The 25351-nt window shown below is 37.6% G+C and overlaps 1 protein-coding gene across 1 annotated transcript in view; it reads right to left on the bottom strand.

Annotated features, from left to right (window-relative positions):
* The window catches only part of Hcn1 (hyperpolarization-activated cyclic nucleotide-gated potassium channel 1), a 398847-nt gene that overhangs the window by 339269 nt on the left and 34227 nt on the right, over window positions 1-25351 (bottom strand). Inside the window, 1 exon segment of the mRNA NM_053375.2 lies at window positions 2071-2494. Coding sequence (NP_445827.2) covers window positions 2071-2494 — 424 coding nt within the window.

The raw sequence follows: 25351 nt of genomic DNA, 5'->3' as shown, positions 1-25351 counted from the left end.
AACTCACAACGCTGCCCTGAATGTGTGTGGTTAGCAAATCTCTCTAAGTGCATATTAAATTGCATTTCACAATAATGATGTCAGACAGCTGATGTTTCTGAATGATATCACGGGCACCTTTAAAATCCTGTCATGCTGAACAGATCTAGGTGCTGGTGACCATGCCAGGAACAGAAAATATCGGTGTTAAAGAGCGTCCTCTCTGACCACATGCTCTGTCACTTTATCTGATTGGATACCATCTGTTCGTCCTGCTGCCATTCTCTGGGATAACTGGGTTAAAGCCGAAAGCCATTAAAAATAGTCACACTGTCTCCTGTATTTTTAATTGGCTGGGCAGCTCTATCCATGACTTTTCTCTCACAGACTATTCATCAAAATATTATTGTGGCCTTGCTTTAAGAGTTACTGTTTAGTTCTACGACGTTGCAGTGAGCACATTCACAACTAAGAAAAGCTCCATTTAGCTCCTTTAAACAAGCTGTAAAGCAGTGAGCTTCATGGGTACAAAAGCACAAGCAACAGTGACAACTGTACAGTTTTGCAGGCTAAGAACATGACTCTGGAGTCAGATTGCCAAAGCAGGAAAGGCAACTCCACCTCTTTCCAGTTTCTTAAACCTGGCAAGGAACCATAGTGTGTTTAACTGCCATCATCTGGTAACAACAATGGACTCTCTTGTCGGGTTGTAGAGAAGATTCAGGGAGCTAATTTGTACAAAGGATCAAAAACGACTGGTCAAATTAATACAAGCCCCCCAATAAATATTGGGGGTGTTACCAAGAATCATCTTGGATTGGTATTTTCAGATTCGTTGCAAAGGTTTTGAGAAGTGAATGTTAAATTTCGTTTCTACATGCACACTCTATATAGAAATGTTACAAGTGCATCCATTTCATTTTTAATATATTCCAACAAGAATAATCCATGTTATTGCTTTCGTCAATGTAGTGTGCAGGGTTTTATTACTGTGTGTCACTTCCTAAAATCCTGTGATCCAAAATGTCATTGACAAGCATCCACAAAAACATTGCTACAGCTGCCCAGAAAGCAAACAAGCCTTCCACATTATGACTTCTTTAAAAATACAAACCAGCATTTCTATAGAAGTAAACCAATAATCTAGAGTCATGGTAGTGCTTTCATTAGTGTTCCATTGGGCACTCTGGAGGTCTTTTGACTTTCATTCTTATGCAGACAACTAAATCCAGTTTATAATTGATACAAAGGGCTGTGCTTATGACCAAAAAAAAAAAAAGTCAAAATAAAAAAAAAAAAAGAAAGAAAAGGAAAAGGTTAATATACTAGCTGTGGAAAGAGGTACTCATTTGCTTGATGGTGGTATATTTAACTCGGGCCTTTGGAAACTTGAGTTGGCAGGGATCCTTCACCATTCCACCCACTGTCTAAGAACAGCAGATGCCCTATTCAGCGGCAAGGAGATCTGACTGGCTAGAATCACTGGATTGATTCCTTTGTGTTTTCTGTGTAATTATTTCCTTCCTACATATTCTGGGTTTTCACTATTGTGAAATGAACTAATTGGGAGAAAATATAATAACAGTAGGAAGACAAAACTATGAGTAATTCAAGTATGCTAAAGTCAAATCTGAATTTATAAAATGTAGAGATAAGCAAGAGGACGATGTATTTTCCTCAAAGTTAAATTCACTGAAATTCCCATATTGTTAGAAACATGTTCTAGCATCTTTTATAAATGATGATATACTAGATTACCAATCATACCCTATAGATCTTTGTCAAAGATAAATTTGACATATTTTTCTTAAATAGAAAGAATCTTCTAAGTCAGAAGAGAAATCACAGTGACTAGGATGACAATATGTCAGTTAAAGTATATTCACAAAACATATCCAATTGTTAGAATGTTTTATAATTATTCGGTTGGTTCCAATGATTCAGAGACATAAATATCACTTAAATACCAGAATGGAGAACTCTTCAAATTATTGAACTTTTTGCAGTCCATTAGACCTGGCACACTCATACTTAGTCATCGTGAAAAGCCCATGACAGTGTGACTTTAAGAAAGAAAAACATGCAGCTTACCTCTTCCCACTGGTGTATGTATCTAATTAACCTTGAAAGGCGTAATAAACGCAAGAGACTGAGAATTTTTGTAAACCTCACGATCCGAAGTGCTCTGGCGGTCTTGTAAACTTCCGAATCCATTCCTTTCTCTACAATAAGAAAGATATAATCCACCGGGATCGAGGAGATGAAGTCCACCACGAACCAGCTTTTTAAATAATTCATCTTGATTACTTTAGGGTCCAGGATGATTTCAGAGCTGTCTTCGTTGACAGTCCCAGTCCTAAAATTCATGATTAGGTCCAACAGGAAAACTGTATCTGATGCCACATTGAAAATAATCCACGGTGTTGTTGTTTGCTCTGTGAAGAATGTGATTCCAACTGGTATGATGACCAAATTTCCAACCATCATTATAAGCATTATTAAATCCCAATAAAACCTACAATAAATAAGAAGAAGTTGCAGTTTACGATATGGAAAATAATCGCCATTTTCTCTATAGATAACAATTATTAAAGATATATAGAAAAATGTGTAAGTGAACAAGAACCAAACTTTTTTTCAAACATTATTTTTTTCAATGACTGAACATTTATTTGAGAGAAAAAAACAAATGTAGTTTTTTAATAAAAATAAAAGTTAAATGAATACAAGTGTACAAGTTCTGCCTTGAAAACCTTGTCTTTGTTACAACTGTTGAGAGGTACTTTGAAACACTTTGTATGTCAGTTTAGCAATCACAGAAAAGATTAAGGAATAACATATAGAGTATTCTAAGAATTTCATTGATAATATTCTCTAAGAGAACAAATTTAGTCATGTATAGATAAACTTTATTACATAAACCAAATTTTATGTTTGTCTTTGATCCAAATAAAGAAGACTAACTTGGGACTGAGACTGAAAATATTCAGCTTCTTCTAAGTTTGAAACATAAACCAATTTTTTCATTAATTTATTTCTCTATTCACTTTACATCCTGATCACAGCTCCCTCCCTCCTCTACTCCTAATTCCACCCTCAAAAGCCCCTCCTGCATATCTCCTCTCCTCCTTAGGGAAGGGAAAGTTCAACCTTATGCCATTTCATTGAACATCTTTGCAAACTATATTCTACTATCTTCCAAAATAAGTTTTGAGTTTCAGACACTTTTGAACATGGATGTCATTACCACTGCTATTTTGAAAATTTTCTACCCCAGCTTGGAAGTTTAGTCTCAGTGGGTAAGTAGGACGTAAAGTCTTAGAATGACCATGAGAAATGACTGAGGGATTGTATAGGTCATTTTGGAATCTAGGCATGCCTTGAGGGATTATTTATAATAGGTTAATTGAGGTTGAAAAGCACTCCCACTATGATCATCCACTGGACTAGATGCTTGACCTAATGAAAAGGATAAAGGAGACTGAGTATTCATTGTCCTGTGTCCTGGGTGTAGACATAATGTTATCAGCAGCCTCCTGGCCACTATTACTTTCTCACCATACTAGACAATGCCCTCAAACTGTGAACCAATATAAAATCTTTCTCCTTACATTGTTCTTGTTGTTATATTTTTATCTAGCAACGGAGAAGGTAAATAATAATCAATCAACCTTAAAGTTTGAAGACAAATCGGAGCTTTATTTCAAGTGTACAAAGCTTATATTAATGAGAAATTAATATAATGTTATTTCTATAAAGGTTCTCTTAGTCCACTGGCACCACAATTAACTCATTTAATAATAGACTATTTATAGATGTTACGGATATATATAGTTATTAAAAAATAACTGGTCAGCTAGCACAACTATATAATCACAAAACAATCTCTAAGAACAAGCTGCTGTTTTCTAATGGTAGGCATTTTCTTATGGCAATTTTATCATATTAATAACATTAACTTTTATGGTTGGCAGACACTTCAGTTAACCAAGATAATTTGTTTTGCATTTGTGCTGATTAGTTTTCTTGTAATTGGGAAGAGGAATCCTCAACTAAGAAAATGCGTTCATCACAATGGCCTGTAGGCAAGTATGTGGGGAATTTTCTTGATTAATGATGGATAAGTGAGGGCCAATCAAACCTTGGGTAGTGCAGTCCCTGGATAGATGATCCTGGGTTTCATAAGAAACCAAGCTGAGTAAGGCATGGAAAACAAGCCAGAAACCATATTTCCTCCATAGTTCTACTTTACTTCCTGATAAGAGTTCTAGTCCTGATTTTCCCTCAGGATGGACTATAAGCTTCAAGGTGAAATAAACGATTGCATCCATGAGTTGTTTGGGGCCAGTGTTTTATCACAGTGATAGAAAGTTGAACAGAAATTGTTCCCAGAGAATGGACAAGTATTGTGATAGACCTTACCATGTTGTTTTTGGGAGGACTGTGGGAATGTTTGAAGCTTCGGGCTTGAAAACCATTGATTTTTCACTGTTTAATTTGCTATTTAATGGGAGCATGAAAGATAGGTATGCAAAGACAAAGGCTAGTAATGAAAGCCTAGATATTGAAGATTCCTAGGGATGTTTCAGAATCCCTCAAAGACTATTTGGAGCTATTCATGTGATACTAAGAATTAAGATGTTTTCATTTCTGGTTAGCTTAGGCTAAAGAATCAGGTGTAATTGCTACCAAACTAGATAAGATGGATGAAGCTAAGAAGTGTAAACTGACAAGAACCGGATGTAGAACTCTCCTGAGAGACACAGCCAGAATACAGCAAATACATAGGCAAATGCCAGCAGCAAACCACTGAACTGAGAACGGGACCCCCGTTGAAGGCATCAGAGAAAGGACTGAAAGAGCTTGAAGTGGCTCGAGACCTGATATGAACAACAATGCCAACCAACCAGAGCTTCCAGGGACTAAGCCACTACCCAAAGACTATACATGGTCTGACCCTGGACTCTGACCTCATAGGTAGCAATGAATATCCTAGTAAGAGCACCAGTGGAAGGGGAAGCCCTTGGTCCTGCCAAGACTGAACCCTCAGTGAATGTGATTGTTGGGGGAAGGGCGGTAATGAGGGGAGGATGGGGAGGGGAACACCCATATAGAAGGGGAGGGGGGTAGGGGGATGTTGGCTTGAAAACCGGGAAACATTTGAAATGTAAATAAGGAATACCCAATTTAATAAAAATGGAAAAAAATAAATAAGAACAATTTAAGTAAAATGTTGTGTTACTTGAACAGTAGATGCTGGTTGTCAGAGACTAAAGTTCTACTGTAATTGACAATACACCAGCACCTTCAAAGTGAATTCTTCTAATGAGTGTTTGCTCAGTCAGCACACAACGATGACCCAGGGCAGCCATGGCTTCACCTCAAGATAGCAGCTGAACTCAGTATTGTGTAAGAGTGTTCCATGTGGTAGTGTGTTTGATAGCATGAATGCTGGAGAGTTGGAAGGATGATGGGGAGAAGCTAGGCTTGCCACCGTATGGCAAGGTCCCTGCTAAGACCGAGAGATGCTATTGATGAAGGTACGGCCTCGGCTGCAGTGTAGAACCCAGGACTTTTAACATTCTGGGACTACTGGATGATCAACAGTCATGGTGTCTACTGTGGAACAGAGTTGGTTTGAGCCGACAAGATAAGCTGCATGCATTGTGGGTTAGAGAGCTGGAGCTTCCCAAGCCCTTTGGAACACAGATGATTGCGATTCCAAAATGGCACACACTGAGCTACAGGATTTTCTTTATACTCCTGGATATTGGTTGCACTTTGATTTGATTGCAACTGTGCCTGGATTCCTCCTTGGCATAAGAAAGTACTTAATATGGCTTTTAAAGCTCTTTTATATTGTGATATTAGTATGAGATCTTGGAGGTAAACAAAAATAGGAAAAGTTATAGTTGAATAGTGGTCTGTTTGTGTGTCAAGTTCACAACAAGTCAATTATACAAAGTTGTTTTTTTTTTTAATCAATGTAGCTAGAGTCATCTGAGAAGAGTACACATTGAGAAAATCCATCCATTCAATTGGCTTGATTCCCGCATGTGCGGCATTTTCTAAATTAATCATAGGTCTTGGAGGGCACCTTTATATTGGCTTTCAGAGGCAGAATCTTTGGAGCTATAATAGATAACTCCAATAGGTAACCAATACCATAGCCAATATGGCACGAAGGCCAATTGATCCTAACATAAAAGTATCCTTTCAAACTTACTTACTAATAGATACTTTGATGTTTTAACAATTGAAATAATTATATGAAAATCACAACCCAATTTCAATATTTATACATAATAAATAATAATTATGTTCATTTGGAATTTAAAAACCTACAAGGACCATGTTTTATTCATTCATTTCCTCTTACAATTAGAATTGCAGGTGTCTTCATTCAAAAATCCCTACCAGCAATTTAATTTGGTGATGGTAAGTTATATGCATAGTATAATCCTCAATTTTCTTATCTGCAAGATTGAGCTACTAAATATATAGGATTTAATAGATGGAAGAGTCTAAATGAACAGATTAGATAGGTCAGAGGAGCAGAAAACCAAGAAATTAGAGCCAGCATTACTGTTCCAACCACTGTACGCTCACTCCTTCTTACTTACCAAAAGAAATTCACTTGTTTAAGGAACAATTTTGAATGTACTGTGAAATATAGGCATTATTTTGCTTATGTCATTGAAATGGATTTGTCTTTTTGAAAAAGGCCTAAATTGTCATTCCTTCTAGTCAATAGAGATGAAAAGAGCTGTCAGTCTTTCAGTATTACAGTAATTATGTCTTCATCTATAACTTTCTATTAGCAACACTGAAGCCATCTTACATCTATCTCAGTATTGACATGAAGGGCCATTAAATCTTTACAATTTCCCTTCAAAGTATAATTGACTCCATTTTATAGGTATAAAAACAGTGTAGAAAGTCAGTATAATGTAACCCAACTTTTATTTAACCTGACTTCATTCTGTAGGTATCTCTAGAAACCACAATCACCCTTTTTGTAGTGTCCTTTTTTTTTATCAGTAATGTTTGTGTTCTTCAAAACTGGTCTCTTGAAAAACTTTTATCCATGGGTTTCTGTAACAGAGTCTTCACTATCCACATTTCTGTTGAGAACACAGTGCTTTCAATCTTTTCGATTGATTTAACTATTTCTCCTGGTGCGTTTTTTGCTCTTTCTACTCTTCACATTTCTTTCCTTTGTCACTTCTGGATTTAAGTTCTTTGGAGTTCAAAATTATATATTTTGCTGCATTAACTTTCTGTTGTAATGTATACAATATCTAAGACAATAAGCAATAAAAAGACATTGATTTGGAATAGAAATATATAGCAGACATTTAAGCAAGTAAGATAAGGAAATGAGCTAATAGAAACAGAATAAGTAAGTAAGTACAATGGAAAACAAAACGACTAGGAATACATTCTTAGATAGCCAGGAAATAAGAGTTTCCTTCCTGATTCCTGATTTGGTGTGCTGTAGAATCAATCTACTTCTATCCCCTCTGCCCCAGAGATTCTAGCTCTATTAGATGCATGATTTAGGGCAAGATACTTAACTGTCATGGATCCTAGTGTCCTTTAGTCCACAAAGTTGCTCTGAACAAGGGTTCTATGTAATGCTATATTCAAGTGTAGAGTTCAGAGCATGTTACATAGAGAAGGAGGAGGAGGAGGAGGAGACCAAGACTCTAATAAAATGAGGATTTCTGGGTGTTCTGTTTACCCTGTAACCTCTTTGTTAACCTGAATAAGGCTTCATATATCCACAGAACTCTCTATATGAGTATGACTAGTATGTGTCACTGGCTGCTGAGTGCTCATATTAAATCTTCAACAACTCAAGGAAAAGGATAAAGTACTTCCTTGGAATTTCAGTCAAGGAGGAACGCCCAGTAGGCAAACAATAATACTAGCAAAGAAATAATGTAGATAATAGTTTTACTTAGTATTAGAAATAATAAAACCAATACAAATAAATATAATAGTTTGTGATGTGTTTTTTATTTCAAGAAAATCATCACTAATAATGATAATTTTGGCAAATATTATTTTATAGACAATTTCATTTCTTTTTTTTTATTAACTTGAGTATTTCTTATATACATTTCGAGTGTTATTCCCTTTCCCGGTTTCCGGGCAAACATCCCCCTCCCCCCTCCCCTTCCTTATGGGTATTCCCCTCCCAACCCTCCCCCCATTGCCGCCCTCCCCCCATAGACTAGTTCACTGGGGGTTCAGTCTTAGCAGGACCCAGGGCTTCCCCTTCCACTGGTGCTCTTACTAGGATATTCATTGCTACCTATGGGGTCAGAGTCCAGGGTCAGTCCATGTATAGTCTTTAGGTAGTGGCTTAGTCCCTGGAAGCTCTGGTTGCTTGACATTGTTGTACTTTTGGGGTCTCGAGCCCCTTCAAGCTCTTCCAGTTCTTTCTCTGATTCCTTCAACGGGGGACCTATTCTCAGTTCAGTGGTTTGCTGCTGGCATTCGCCTCTGTATTTGCTGTATTCTGGCTGTGTCTCTCAGGAGCGATCTACATCCGGCTCCTGTCGGTCTGCACTTCTTTCCTTCATCCATCTTGTCTAATTGGGTGGCTGTATATGTATGGGCCACATGTGGGGCAGGCTCTGAATGGGTGTTCCTTCAGTCTCTGTTTTAATCTTTGCCTCTCCCTTCCCTGCCAAGGGTATTCTTTTTCCTCATTTAAAGAAGGAGTGAAGCATTCACATTTTGATCATCCGTCTTGAGTTTCGTTTGTTCTAGGGATCTAGGGTAATTCAAGCATTTGGGCTAATAGCCACTTATCAATGAGTGCATACCATGTATGTCTTTCTGTGATTGGGTTAGCTCACTCAGGATGATATTTTCCAGTTCCAACCATTTGCCTACGAATTTCATAAACTCGTTGTTTTTGATAGCTGAGTAATATTCCATTGTGTAGATGTACCACATTTTCTGTATCCATTCCTCTGTTGAAGGGCATCTGGGTTCTTTCCAGCTTCTGGCTATTATAAATAAGGCTGCGATGAACATAGTGGAGCACGTGTCTCTTTTATATGTTGAGGCATCTTTTGGGTATATGCCCAAGAGAGGTATAGCTGGATCCTCAAGCAGTTCAATGTCCAATTTTCTGAGGAACCTCCAGACTGATTTCCAGAATGGTTTTACCAGTCTGCAATCCCACCAACAATGGAGGAGTGTTCCTCTTTCTCCACATCCTCGCCAGCATCTGCTGTCACCTGAGTTTTTGATCTTAGCCAATCGCACTGGTGTGAGGTGAAATCTCAGGGTTGTTTTGATTTGCATTTCCCTTATGACTAAAGATGTTGAACATTTCTTTAGGTGTTTCTCAGCCATTCGGCATTCCTCAGCTGTGAATTCTTTGTTTAGCTCTGAACCCCATTTTTTAATAGGGTTATTTGTTTCCCTGCGGTCTAACTTCTTGAGTTCTTTGTATATTTTGGATATAAGGCCTCTATCTGTTGTAGGATTGGTAAAGATCTTTTCCCAATCTGTTGGTTGCCGTTTTGTCCTAACCACAGTGTCCTTTGCCTTACAGAAGCTTTGCAGTTTTATGAGATCCCATTTGTCGATTCTTGATCTTAGAGCATAAGCCATTGGTGTTTTGTTCAGGAAATTTTTTCCAGTGCCCATGTGTTCCAGATGCTTCCCTAGTTTTTCTTCTATTAGTTTGAGTGTGTCTGGTTTGATGTGGAGGTCCTTGATCCACTTGGACTTAAGATTTGTACAGGGTGATAAGCATGGATCGATCTGCATTCTTCTACATGTTGCCCTCCAGTTGAACCAGCACCATTTGCTGAAAATGCTATCTTTTTTCCATTGGATGGTTTTGGCTCCTTTGTCAAAAATCAAGTGACCATAGGTGTGTGGGTTCATTTCTGGGTCTTCAATTCTATTCCATTGGTCTATCTGTCTGTCTCTGTACCAATACCATGCAGTTTTTATCACTATTGCTCTGTAATACTGCTTGAGTTCAGGGATAGTGATTCCCCCTGAAGTCCTTTTATTGTTGAGGATAGCTTTGGCTATCCTGGGTTTTTTGTTATTCCAGATGAATTTGCAAATTGTTCTGTCTAACTCTTTGAAGAATTGGATTGGTATTTTGATGGGGATTGCATTGAATCTGTAGATTGCTTTTGGTAAAATGGCCATTTTTACTATATTAATCCTGCCAATCCATGAGCATGGGAGATCTTTCCATCTTTTGAGGTCTTCTTCAATTTCTTTCCTCAGTGTCTTGAAGTTCTTATTGTACAGATCTTTTACTTGCTTGGTTAAAGTCACACCGAGGTACTTTATATTATTTGGGTCTATTACGAAGGGTGTCGTTTCCCTAATTTCTTTCTCGGCTTGTTTCTCTTTTGTGTAGAGGAAGGCAACTGATTTATTTGAGTTAATTTTATACCCAGCCACTTTGCTGAAGTTGTTTATCAGCTTTAGTAGTTCTCTGGTGGAACTTTTGGGATCACTTAAATATACTATCATGTCATCTGCAAATAGTGATATTTTGACCTCTTCTTTTCCGATCTGTATCCCTTTGATCTCCTTTTGTTGTCTGATTGCTCTGGCTAGAATTTCAAGAACTATATTGAATAAGTAGGGAGAGAGTGGGCAGCCTTGTCTAGTCCCTGATTTTAGTGGGATTGCTTCAAGTTTCTCTCCATTTAGTTTAATGTTAGCAACTGGTTTGCTGTATATGGCTTTTACTATGTTTAGGTATGGGCCTTGAATTCCTATTCTTTCCAGGACTTTTATCATGAAGGGGTGTTGAATTTTGTCAAATGCTTTCTCAGCATCTAATGAAATGATCATGTGGTTCTGTTCTTTCAGTTTGTTTATATAATGGATCACGTTGATGGTTTTCCGTATATTAAACCATCCCTGCATGCCTGGGATGAAGCCTACTTGATCATGGTGGATGATTGTTTTGATGTGCTCTTGAATTCGGTTTGCCAGAATTTTATTGAGTATTTTTGCGTCGATATTCATAAGGGAAATTGGTCTGAAGTTCTCTTTCTTTGTTGTGTCTTTGTGTGGTTTAGGTATAAGAGTAATTGTGGCTTTGTAGAAGGAATTCGGTAGGGCTCCATCTGTTTCAATTTTGTGGAATAGTTTGGATAATATTGGTATGAGGTCTTCTATGAAGGTTTGATAGAATTCTGCACTAAACCCGTCTGGACCTGGGCTCTTTTTGGTTCGGAGACCTTTAATGACTGCTTCTATTTCCTTAGGAGTTATGGGGTTGTTTAACTGGTTTATCTGTTCCTGATTTAACTTCGATACCTGGTATCTGTCTAGGAAATTGTCCATTTCCTGAAGATTTTCAAGTTTTGTTGAATATAGGTTTTTATAGTAAGATCTGATGATTTTTTGAATTTCCTCTGAATCTGTAGTTATGTCTCCCTTTTCATTTCTGATTTTGTTAATTTGGACGCACTCTCCTTGTCCTCTCGTTCGTCTGGCTAAGGGTTTATCTATCTTGTTGATTTTCTCAAAGAACCAACTTTTGGTTCTGTTGATTCTTTCTATGGTCCTTTTTGTTTCTACTTGGTTGATTTCAGCTCTGAGTTTGATTATTTCCTGCCTTCTACTCCTCCTGGGTGTATTTGCTTCTTTTTGTTCTAGAGCTTTTAGGTGTGCTGTCAAGCTGCTGACATATGCTCTTTCCTGTTTCTTTCTGCAGACACTCAGCACTATGAGTTTTCCACTTAGCACAGCTTTCATTGTGTCCCATAAGTTTGGGTATGTTGTACCTTCATTTTCATTAAATTCTAAAAAGTTTTTAATTTCTTTCTTTATTTCTTCCTTGACCAGGTTATCATTGAGTAGAGCATTGTTTAATTTCCAAGTATATGTGGGCATTCTTCCTTGATTGTTATTGAAGACCAGTTTTAGGCCGTGGTGGTCCGATAGCACGCATGGGATTATTTCTATCTTTCTGTACCTGTTGAGGCCCGTTTTTTGACCAATTATATGGTCAATTTTGGAGAAAGTACCATGAGGAGCTGAGAAGAAGGTATATCCTTTTGCTTTAGGATAGAATATTCTATAAATATCCGTTAAGTCCATATGGCTCATGACTTCTCTTAGTCTGTCTACATCTCTGTTTAATTTCTGTTTCCATGATCTGTCCATTGATGAGAGTAGGGTGTTGAAATCTCCCACTATTATTGTGTGAGGTGCAATGTGTGTTTTGAGCTTTAGTAAGGTTTCTTTTACATATGTAGGTGCCCTTGTATTTGGGGCATAGATATTTAGGATTGAGAGTTCATCTTGGTGGATTTTTCCTTTGATGAATATGAAGTGTCCTTCCTTATCTTTTTTGATGACTTTTAGTTGAAAATTGATTTTATTTGATATTAGAATGGCTACTCCAGCTTGCTTCTTCTGACCATTTGCTTGGAAAATTGTTTTCCAGCCTTTCACTCTGAGGTAATGTCTGTCTTTGTCTCTGAGGTGTGTTTCCTGTAGGCAGCAGAATGCAGGGTCCTCGTTGCATATCCAGTTTGTTAATCTATGTCTTTTTATTGGGGAGTTGAGGCCATTGATGTTGAGAGATATTAAGGAATAGTGATTATTGCTTCCCGTTATATTCATATTTGGATGTGAGGTTATGTTTGTGTGCTTTCATTCTCTTTGTTTTGTTGCCAAGACGATTAGTTTCTTGCTTCTTCTAGGGTATAGCTTGCCTCCTTATGTTCGGCTTTACCATTTATTATCCTTTGTAGTGCTGGATTTGTAGAAAGATATTGTGTAAATTTGGTTTTGTCATGGAATATCTTGGTTTCTCCATCAATGTTAATTGAGAGTTTTGCTGGATACAGTAACCTGGGCTGGCATTTGTGTTCTCTTAGGGTCTGTATGACATCAGTCCAGGATCTTCTGGCCTTCATAGTTTCTGGCGAGAAGTCTGGTGTGATTCTGATAGGTCTCCCTTTATATGTTACTTGACCTTTTTCCCTTACTGCTTTTAATATTCTTTCTTTATTTTGTGCGTTTGGTGTTTTGACAATTATGTGACGGGAGGTGTTTCTTTTCTGGTCCAATCTATTTGGAGTTCTGTAGGCTTCTTGTATGTCTATGGGTATCTCTTTTTTTAGGTTAGGGAAGTTTTCTTCTATGATTTTGTTTAACATATTTACTGGTCCTTTGAGCTGGGAGTCTTCACTCTCTTCTATACCTATTATCCTTAGGTTTGATCTTCTCATTGAGTCCTGGATTTCCTGTATGTTTTGGACCAGTAGCTTTTTCCGCTTTACATTATCTTTGACAGTTGAGTCAATGATTTCTATGGAATCTTCTGCTCCTGAGATTCTCTCTTCCATCTCTTGTATTCTGTTGGTGAAGCTTGTATCTACAGCTCCTTGTCTCTTCTTTTGGTGTTCTATATCCAGGGTTGTTTCCATGTGTTCTTTCTTGATTGCTTCTATTTCCATTTTTAATTCCTTCAACTGTTTGATTGTGTTTTCCTGGAATTCTTTCAGGGATTTTTGCGATTCCTCTCTGTAGGCTTCTACTTGTTTATTAATGTTTTCCTGTGTTTCCCTAAGTGTGTTCATGTCTTTCTTGAAGTCCTCCAGCATCATGATCAAATACGATTTTGAAACTAGATCTTGCTTTTCTGGTGTGTTTGGATATTCCATGTTTGTTTTGGTGGGAGAATTGGGCTGCGATGATGGCATGTAGTCTTGGTTTCTGTTGCTTGGGTTCCTGCGCTTGCCTCTCGCCATCAGATTATCTCTAGTGTTACTTTGTTCTGCTATTTCTGACAGTGGCTAGACTGTCCTATAAGCCTGTGTGTCAGGAGTGCTGTAGACCTGTTTTCCTCTCTTTCAGTCAGTTATGGGGACAGAGTATTCTGCTTTCGGGCGTGTAGTTTTTCCTCTCTACAGATCTTCAGCTGTTCCTGTGGGCCTGTGTCTTGAGTTCACCAGGCAGCTTTCTTGCAGCAGAAAATTTGGTCTTACCTGTGGTCCCGAGGCTCAGGTTTGCTCGTGGGGTGCTGCCCACGGGCTCTCTGCAGCGGCAGCAACCAGGAAGACCTGTGCCACCCCTTCCGGGAGCTTCAGTGCACCAGGGTTCCAGATGGTCTTTGGCTTTTTCCTCTGGCGTCCGAGATGTGTGTGCAGGGAGCAGTCTCTTCTGGTTTCCCAGGCTTGTCTGCCTCTCTGAAGGTTTAGCTCTCCCTCCCACGGGATTTGGGTGCAGAGAACTGTTTATCCGGTCTGTTTCTTTCAGGTTCCGGCGGTGTCTCAGGCAGGTGTCCTGCCACTCCTGGGCCCTCCCCCACGGGAGCCCAGAGGCCTTATACAGTTTCCCCTTGGGCCAGGGATGTGGGCAGGGGTGAGCAGTGTTGGTGGTCTATTCCGCTCTGCAGCCTCAGGTGTGCCCACCTGACCAGGCGGTTGGGTCTCTCTCTCACCAGGTCTGGGAGCAGAGAGCTGCTGCGGGCCGGGATCCGCGGGTGTGGGACTTCCGGTAAAACCGACAATTTCATTTCTTATAGAGCTTATTTCCTCCTGTAGCTAGTTAAAAGTAAGAAATGGTATTGTGAAGGTAAATTTGTAATATTAAGAATTCCAAACTCAACTATGTTCATTATCTCTACCCACTGACCTCCCTTTAAGGACTAAGGTAAATAAATAAAATTCGATTCCCCTTCCTCTCTAACAATTCCTTCATAACCTTGAAGGCCCCTGCTCCTGCTCCTTATGACTTTCTCTCTGTTTGATATAAACTAAAAACAGTCATCTCTAACCCAAACCTTTAAATTGATTTGTTATTCCATAGTTAGCTGTTAATAATGCTTGCTTTTACAATATTATCTCTAAATACTGAATGAATAGTTCTCTTCTCCATTTGCCTGAAGAAGTAAATGTTTGTCATTAAGAAAAGGGAGAAAAAAATGGTCTAATTCCTGACAGTTGTATCCATTTCCTCTCTACATAATTGAAGATAAATAATTCAATAATTCTGTCCCATCAACTCCTGCTTAAGAATCACTCCTAAAAGAAGTAAACAACAGAAGTCTCAGACAATGAATTTTTTTGAGGACTTATTGTGAATTAGGTACATCTTTTATACATTCAGAATCACAGTGTGATACTTCTGGGAACTGTCAGTGGCTTCACAAGTGATATTGCTTCAGGGATGAATTAATATCAGTAGGTGCTATAAATGTTTAGAGCATTTTATTAGAAAAAAATAAAAAATAACAAATTATATTTGAGAGATCAGTCATAACTTGTTCTTTCTTTTGCATCAAATCAAGTTTATAACCACACACAAAAAGGAAATTATGAGCTGAATTTCCTTTGATAACCACACTCAATCCTCACAATCATGGTTTAATTTTCATTTAAAACCTTTCGATTTTCAAAAATCCCATTAATTGCCCTCTATGAGGTGGTACATACTGTCTGAAAAAAAAATATAGTGTCATGTCTAAGATCTGGGTCCTATTTTTAATATTCCCAGTGAGAATGTGCTGAAATCTCCCAAGTCAATACCTGAATGTTGAATATCTGATATGTGCTCAGATTTTCCTTATCACCAATGAGAATATGCAAACTGCTACTGAAAAATAAAATGTTTATAGTAAGTTTCACAAAAGAGATTCATCGTTTGGGACTGAATTGTTTCTGCTGTTTTAACATCTCAAAGAGAATGAATTTATTGCTCATGACCATTAGATGGAAAAATATCAGCACAGGCTTACACAGGAATTCAAATATAAGTGGTTTTGAAATACGTTATGTCCATCTTTCTTCTCTCTTTGATTCATTTTTTTCTCCCTTTTAGGTTGTTTCTCTCACATTTTGTTTTGCTGTTGTCTGTCTGTATGTATGTATGCTGTATTTATGTATGTATGTATGTATGTATGTATGTATGTATGCACGTATATATGTCTTGGAGACAAAGCCTTATAGAAACCATATTAGCTTTAAACTCATTGTGTGTCAAGGGATGGCTTGAACTCCTCGTCTTCCTGTTTGAACTCCCTGATCTTACCCTGTTAGCCTTCTAAGGTGCTGGGATCATGAGCATCCACTATCATATCCAGTTTAACTCTCTTTAGTAAAAAAAAGTTATGTACCCACTCTGAGGGAAATTTAGCTTGACTATAGAATAAAACTAATGTATACAATATTTAAATGCATTTAAATGTTTCCTCTTTAATTTAACCACTGAAAGCAAGATGAGCAGATGATGAATTTTTTTAGATGAAAGTATGACTGACTTATCAAAACAAGGTTGTGAGACAGAGATTCAAATCCTATGGCAGTATAAAGATCTAAACTAAAGTCAACTATGAGAAAGTCCTTTTCCTGTAGCTGCATTTTTCCTTGTATACGGTCCTGCTAACTAGTGATGCCAATGGCTTGATATTGCTTCATATACTCTGATGTGGGCACTCTACTACTTAACTGTTTCTTCTTCCTTAAAACACTCATGGCTTTGGTATCAACATCATAATAGATTCTTCCCATTTTCCTGTATTAGCAGAAACATTTTCCTGTATTAGCAGAAACATTTTCCTCAGTCCTTAACAGACTCGACTTCTCCTGCCATTTATGCTAGCATTACACAAGATGCCTTCATCTCGACTAGGGTATTTCCCTGTGTGCATTGACTTCTTTTGTTTCAACAATCTAAACAAATTAATCTATGATTTTGCTCCACTCCAAATGGTAGGGGGAAAACCCAAGGACCCTGTGTGTAATATAAGACTGTAATCTGTGCATCCCCAACCCATTTCAAAGTAGCTGACCTGATTTTTAAAATTTTGCTTATTAAAGGATAGTATTTTTGCATCCATTAGGTACAAATTTTTAAGGATGTGCCCCCAATCCTCTTTGCGGAGCTCGGTTTTGGATCATCTGCCCAGCTATGCTTTCACTTCCTAGTATAATCCTTTTCAAATTCAGCCTTTCATTTTGCTCTGTCACCATCATCCTTGATGAAGGTCTTGACTTATCAACATCTGCTGACTTATTCTCTCATTTCTACCTGCCTTTATACACAAGTCTTTCCTCTAGCTTACAAATAAGATAAAGTTTCTAAGTATCCCCTGTAATGTACCAATAGCACCTCTTATAGCTTAAAGTACATTTCCTGTGTGCATGACTCTCAGAAGGATTTTAGTTAAATTCTGTGTACTGGATTCTCAACTAGATATGTTATTTAAATGCCTTCCATTTGCCGTCCCCAATGAATATCACCTGAGGTGTTCTTCCCCCAAAACAAATTGATTATATGGAGATGTCATTTAAACTGTCTCTTTTCATTCAAACTCCTTCTAACTACTTCTACCACCATATCCATGCTAGTTGGTGTAGACCCCCTGCCTGACTCAAACCCCTCTCTTGCTTCCTCAATACAATTTCTGACTGTCAAGAAAAATTTAGGGAATGACACATGTCTTACCATAAAATGATGGACATAATAATTGGCTACCAGTCAAAGAGTACACATGGAAGGACCCATGGCTCTAGCTACATATGTAGCAGAGGATGGCCTTATCTGGCATCAATGGGAGCGGAGTCCCTTGGTTCGGTGAAGGCTCAATGCCCCAGTGTAGAGGAATGCTAGGGCAGTAAGGCAGGAGTGGGTGAGTGGGTCGGGGAGCACCCTCATAGAAGCAGGGGAGATGGGGATAAGGCAGTTTGCAAAGGGAAAACCAGAAAGGGGGATAAAATTTGAAATGTAAATAAATAAAATAACCAATAAAAATAATAATTGCATAAATAACAACAAAAGATAACGAATAGTGTCTAAAGATAATTTTAGGCCAATTAAATATTACTCTTCTCTTAAATTGTCTAGAAAATACTTCTGAGTTTCCAATGATCAGATTGTAAATCAATCACATCTGAGTTAAAGCTAGTTTATTACATCCCACCTTTGAAACGTAAGTAAAGAAATATATAATAAAAAAAAGTTTGCTTAACATTTGTGATCATTTGATTTCCTGTTTGATTGGAAAATAATTAGACTTTTAAAATTACTCTTAGAATGGTATACACACACAGTGTTAAGCTTTTAATTGACTTTCTTTGGATAATAGAAAGAAATATATTATCAAACTCAATTCAAATGAATACCCTAACTTACAGTCAGTCTAATGAATGCAAATATCTGTTGATCCCTCACAGGAGAGCTGTATTTGTTTCCATGATCTGTCACTTTAATCCCAGGACAGAGTGGGACAAAATTCTCCGTCTGTTAAGTGTGTCTGTGCTGCAGTGATCTTTCTTTATGATGACATGTAGATTTGTCATAAAAGGAAAAAAATCTTTAATTTATGAAGGTTGAGTGAGTAGAAATAGTTTATGAAATCACTCCTCACATTTAAATTTAGGACTCTTCAAAAAGCCTAATCTCAAAGTACTTCTTGGCTTCTAACTACTTTTTATTGAACACTGAGTATTTTTAATTTTCATTTTGACTTAAAATTTTTATTAATTATTTGAGAATTTCATATATTCTATCATATTCAACCATCTCCAAATTCCTTTAAAATACACTCCCTTCTATATCCATCTGATGCTATTATTATTATTATTATTATATTATTATTAAAACTGTAGTACCCACATACTCTTAAGTTTTAATATGTGACTATCCCAGAGGAAGAAAATGATTACAACAAAACAATGTGTTGCAGAATCAACATGGCTGTTTCATGTATGTGGTTATGACAGCCTGCACAAAACCTGCTAAGGTTCAATTTAGATAACATGACAGCACGGAGTGGGTAGACCCAAAGTCCCCCTGCTAACTGAGGAGGAAATGCTAATTGATAGCTGCTAGGAGAGGGACAATTTGTTGTTTGCTTTTGTTTTTCTTTTACGTGTGTGGTCTTAATGGATTCTCTACTTCTGAGTCTTAAGACATCATTTACAAAAAGAGAATATACTGTCATCTGTCATGATATCTTAAGAAAAATGTGTCCTCATACCATTCACTCTCCTATGACTTACAGGAATTGGAGACTTTTATAAGTTTCTAAGAATGTACCAAAGACATTATCTTGGGGTTTTTACTCCTGCACAAAACATTATGACCAAGAAGCAAGTTGGGGAAGAATGGGTTTATTCAGCTTACACTTTCAGATTGCTGTTCATCACCAAAGGAAGTCAGGACTAGAACTTCAGGTCAGGAAGCATGAGCTGATGCAGAGGCCATGGAGGGATGTTACTTACTGGCTTGCTTCCCCTGGCTTGCTCAGCTTTCTTTCTTATAGAACCCAGGACTACCAACTCAGGGACCACACCACCCCCAATGGGCCCTCCTACCTTTGATCACTACTTGAAAAAATACCTTACAGCTGGATCTCATGGAGGCATTTCCTCAAGGCAGGCACCTTTCTCTGTGATAACTCCAGCTTGTATCATGTTGACACACACAACCAGTCAGTACGGACATGATTTCAGTTACCTTTCTGATGCTATAGTCCTGTGATGCCGATAGTGGAGCCACTTTTATTTTGAAACTGGGCTAAACAATTTAATTAGCAATAAAGCTTAAATAATAAATATTGGATAGACACGGTTTTGTGTGACATTTAAAAATTCAAAAACTAGGCAAGGGAATTTAAACTGACAATATGGAAAGCAACCGTCCAATTATGACTTGACTTAATGTAAGTCCTTATAGGCAAGAACAAGGGATATATTTGGAGCCCATGACTTACTTTAGGTTATACTTGTTGTAGTGTAGTTAGAGCTTGATAAATGGTTCAGAATTTTTTACTGGAGTATAACAAAACAAAACAATAAGCACAAACAAAGACATCTTTCCATTCAGTGAGATAGTGGAGGTCTTGTTTTCACTTGTCTTTTTCAGTCAACCATAAGTCACCACAGTTTCCAAATTTGTTTTCTCCTGATTAGATCTAAACCCAGAAAATGAGTAGATGAGCACATCTCAGGCAAAGCTGCAAGGCTGGTTTTTGCCCTCTGTCTTTCTCAATATAACAACTATGAAGTTTGTTAATGTTCCCCAGAGAATTGAGAGAATTGCTTGTCTTTGTCCCATGTAGTAGAATAAAACTTATAGGAAAAAAAGCTAGTCTGTTTCAAAAAGGGATGTCTGAATGTTTTCTACCTTGTTATGAGAAGAAATCTTGCTAATGCATTGATCAAGATTTATTCAGATGTTCTAGAAGCAAGAGATAGATAGATAGATAGATAGATAGATAGATAGATAGATAGATAGATGCATGTCAAGTGGAAACATTATGAAAACATCAATAAATGGTATGATCATTTTGTTCAACACAGGAAATATTATGCTAAGCCTTGAAAGAAACATGTAAAATATTCATAAATCCTAATTCAAGAACAAGTAAATTTAATATAAAAAAGGAGTATAAACACTTAGTAAAAAAAAACTAAGAAAGAATTTAGTACATGCTCATAAATAGACTACAATGGGCACTCTGAGTTTTCAAAAATGTAAAAGCAAATGTTTAAGTTAAGTACTAATGTTACTTAGCTGCAAAGACATTACATACTGAGCAGTTGCATACTGTGGTTGCATAGCTATTTGTGGTATAAATACTAACTTATCAAAATGTATGCGCTCTGTACAAGATCTGACACTACCATGGCCATGTGAAATAGACTCAGGCCAGTCCTCAAGAGATTTGATCTATCAGTTTATACAGGAAGAAAGGTATTCAACAGTCTTATTCAGCTGCAAACTCTTTTAATAAAAATAGTGAATGGCAGGTATCAGGCCACTGATCTGTCCACCAAGAGGTAAGAAAGGCAATAACCGGAATGTAAATAAATAAAATAATTTTTTTAAAAGGAGACCAAAAGCAACAATGATTTAAATTAAGCAAAATACCTGGAAATTGTGAGTTTACATTTCTCTTTGATGTGTCACTAAATAAAATGTCAAATGAAACGTATTTTTCAAAAATTAATGAATGGCCTAGCAAGATATGGCTACTGGTGCAATGGTGGCATGAATGTTTGGAGAGTAACCAAATACTTTCTGATTAGATTTAAAACTCACTCCAAAAGACAGAGCTTATGTGTGGTACTATTAATTGGGTTGAAACATTATTAGTGACGACTTCATAGGACTTGTAAAAGAGCACAATACTATCATTGCAAAATGGCCGTAGTATTAAACTGATCCCAAAATACTTCTAGTTAAACCATAGATTAGTGCATGTCTCGATCCTCATTAGAAAGGTATCTGTGTGCAATAAATTATTAATCGCACAGAGACCCAAAACTGGTCAATATGCAAAGAATAAGAGAAGGTGAAGTTCTCAGCTCTAAGTGGGACACCCATAAGCTTCACCTCAAGATTACCACAGAAGTGGGGACAAAAAAATTTTAAGAGTTAGAGGTAGTAGATATCTTCAGTGGAACAATATTTGTTGTATATAACAGAGCATTTTGTATCTAAAACCACAGGGACTGGGACTGCATAATCAACACAAGATCAACCCAACAGAAATCCCTGCATGGATAGGGAAGGAGCCAATCGATTCCAACCTACAGCTGAGAAGCTAATGGCAACAAAGGCTACTGGGAAAAAGAGAATAGGTTTTCATCAGAGATGAGGTCCAGAGATGTTATCGATACCATAATAGACAGTACTACATCTATTTACACACATGCAGTACTAAAAGGACTCACTAAGTTATTAAGAAAAGTAGGCTTCTGGAGTTATGAAGAAAATCTGATGGAAATTATGAGGAAGATTTGAATGGACGTGTGGTGGGTTAAATGAGACATCCCTGACATATTAACAATTGAATACTTTCTCCATAGTTCACGTGGCTGCTTGGTGAGGCTTAGGAGGTGTGCCCTTGATAGAAGTGTGTCACTGAAGACAGGCTTCTGAGAGTTTAAAGTTTTATCTGTATATTTCCAGTCCCCTCTTTCTGCTTTGTACTTGTGGTTCAAGATATAGGATCTCAGCTATTCCTACCACCATGTTTTCACTCTACCATCATGGACCCTAACCCTCTGAAACCACAAGCCCAAATAAATTCCTCTATATGTTACCTTGTTCAAGAAGTGTTATCGGAGGAACTGAAAAAGTAACTGTTACAGGGAGGAAATTGGGGATAAACTTGATGAAAATATGCATGCATGTAGAAAATTCTCAAACAATAAAACGTATGATAGACATGAAAAATGCACTTAAAACAATAACTGGAAATAGTCTGTATACATTGACATAGCTAGAAAAGTGTTGCAAATAATGCTTCATGTTGATGACGTATAGTAAAAATGAAGATGTAGTCTAGCAAAGAGAGCAAATGGTTAATAGTTCAAAGCACAGTAAGTTCCATAGCCTATGTAAAGGGCTGTGCTGTGACACACCCAACCGGGTAGTCAAATCTTTTTGTGAGGAATAGCAGAGGAATTGAATTGGGTTTCATAGAAGGAAAGAATACATGCTATCAGAGACTGGATAAGTCTGCCTCATAAGATCCTAGATTTGAATAATTGATCACCAAGGATTGGCATTATGGGAAGGTGTGACCTTGTTGAAGTGGATGTGACCTTGTAGTAAGAAGTGAGTCACTGGGGATTGGGTGAGCTTGGAGGTTTCAAAATCCCAAGCCAGGCATAATGTTTCTTTCTTACCTACTTCTCTTCTGATCCAGATGTAGAATTCTCAGCTACCATGTCTACCTGTGTGCTGCCATGCTCTCCCATCTTGAGGATTATGGACAAAACTCTTAACTGTAAGCCAACTCCAATGAAATGCTTACATCTGTATGAGTTGCTGTGATCATGGTGTCTTTTTGCAGGCATAGAATACTGGCTAAGACAGTATTCTTACCTATATATCTAATCAGAACCTTTTCTGGACCAATAGCAGTACACACACCATAGGAGCACCAAACCTCCTGGAGATGGCATTGGGAAATCTGGAAGAATGAGACACAAAAGGTGTTCTATCGCAATCCTCTTCGTCCTCTTACTCTTTCCTGTCTCTACCTTCTCAGGAGATGTTCCCTAGGGCTTGAACAGGGTGACTTGCTATATAATTCTGCTGGCACTGAACACCCAAGAGTCAGTTCCTCACATTGCTCTGGCCAACTAACTATAAAACTCTGCATTTAGTACTGCCTGCTACACAGAGAACTTTCTCTGACCAAGGATGAGAGCGCCACTGATGTATGGATATAAACATAAGTATTCAGAAAGACATTTGGACAATGTCTCGACTTTACAAAACATGAGATGTCTGATAGTCGATCGAATTCTGAAGAAGGAGGAGGAAGAGAAGGAGGAGGAGGAAGGGGAGGAGGAGGGGGAGGAGGAGGAGGAGGAGGAGGAGGAGGAGGAGGAGGAGAAGGAGAAGGAGAAGGAGAAGGAGAAGGAGAAGGAGAAGAAGAAGAAGAAGAAGAAGAAGAAGAAGAAGAAGAAGAAGAAGAAGAAGAAGAAGAAGAAGAAGAAGAAGAAGAAGAAGAAGAAGAAGAAGAAGAAGAAGAAGAAGAAGAAGAAGAAGAAGAAAGAAGAAGAAGCAAAAGCAGCAGAAGCAGTAGTTACGGTATCATCACACCTAGTTTTAAGGTATATTTCAGAGCCTCTGTAACAAAAAGAAGTATGGCAAGAGAACAGAACTATGTAGATGAATGAACAGAACAGAAGATCAAGACATAAAGCCACGGAGCTAAGCTGCCTGATTTTTAACAAAAATGTCAAAACACTCACTGGGGAAAAAAAAGCCACCCTCTTCTACAAATGATGTTGGGAAGATTAGATGCCTGTCAGGAGAAGAATAAAATGAAGCCCTTATGTCCCTCCCTGAATAAAAATCGTTTTTATTTAAAAAAAGATTTTGAGATTACTAACAACTCATTTCAAAGTTTAGAAGCTGACATGGATAAAGGGGATACCATTTCTAAACATTTTGTGGGATCCTTTTTCTTTTCTCATCTAAAGCAATGCCTGTAAGAGATATTACTTCATACTTGAGCTGCTCTCGGATTTTCACCCACTAGCAGTTGAGGAGCAGAAAGGGGGTGTATCAAGAAAGAAAATGATTCTAGCGGGAGCATATGTTCCCAGGTCTTTAACAAATATCAAGGGAGTGTGGGCAGAGCAACATTTGCTATCGAGCACTTAAGATTTGAAGACTAAGTTTCTTTAATTATGAGACTAGCCACACAAACAACAGGGTGTATTTTAAGCAGAAATTGTGGTACAATGAGAAAATTTTAGTTTTCAACAAATGGATCAAACCATTTAAAGCCCTACAAAATTTATATATGTAAGTTATTTTGTGTGTGGGTGTATATAAAAGTGTTTTGTGTCTGCTTTCCTCTTGTTCTTCACCTCATAATCCAACTGACTTCTTAAAGCTTTTCTTCAACAGAAGAAAATATAACTACAATTGGACACCATTCAAAAGATGTCTGAATCCACATTTTAGGTAAAAACCACCCTTGTTTTTGCCAAAGGCTAGAGGTGTAGACAGAAATTTAAGAATGACTATAACTGTATGAAGGCCTACAAGAGGCTTTGTTTTGTACATCTCAGATTTTATTTATGAGACATGTTTTCAAGGTTCATGTTACTTTAAGTGGCAGGCTGTTCTGGTTCTTTCAACAGAGGAAAATCTAACAAAGGCAGAAACCTTATGAAGAAGAAAAACCTACCCTTTTGTAGAGATACCTTGGAAAAGGTAGTTAAGAATTGTTTGGTCATATGAATGTGTCAAAATTTGTAATTCTTCAGTATACTAGCTTTATTTTATTTTCTTCCTTATTATTCCTAATTCACAAATCAATATTTGTTTAGAAACCCATCTGGCATCACCTAATGACAGTAAAGATTAAAAGGGAATCTCAGCCTATAGAATATGTGGATAAGAACTGAATCATCTCAGAATTATTGACAACTCAAAACTGATGTAAATAGCTTAATTTGCATGCCTACCCATCTAGCCTATAAGTTTCTTCTGACTCATCCTTAATCAAAGCTTCAAGGAGAATTTGCAGTTTTTTTAACTTTCTTTTGTACAATGAATCTCTACAAGGGCTTAAAATCCATTCCTCCCCTTCTCTCCACTTCCCACCTTCTCCAGATTAAGTAACTGCTAACTCCTTAACTAAATCCCAAAGTATCCAATCTGAAGTCTCCTCCTCCTTCCTCTCCCCATGCACATGTGATCCTTAGAATGTCTTACAGCCAATCCAGTTGACCATATGAAATGGAGGTTTAGGAGAGATAACTGGTTCTTTAACCTGGATGTTGTTTTTGTCTGGAGTTTTTTATTTGTTTATTTGGTTGGTTTTGCTTGTTTTCTAAGACACTTAATTACGAGTCAATCAAAACTAGCAACA

This window comes from Rattus norvegicus, chromosome 2 (assembly GCF_021556685.1).
Source record: "Rattus norvegicus strain SHRSP/BbbUtx chromosome 2, alternate assembly SHRSP_T2T, whole genome shotgun sequence".
In the NCBI taxonomy this organism is placed as follows: domain Eukaryota; kingdom Metazoa; phylum Chordata; class Mammalia; order Rodentia; family Muridae; genus Rattus; species Rattus norvegicus.
This window is presented reverse-complemented; position numbering and strand designations above follow the sequence as displayed.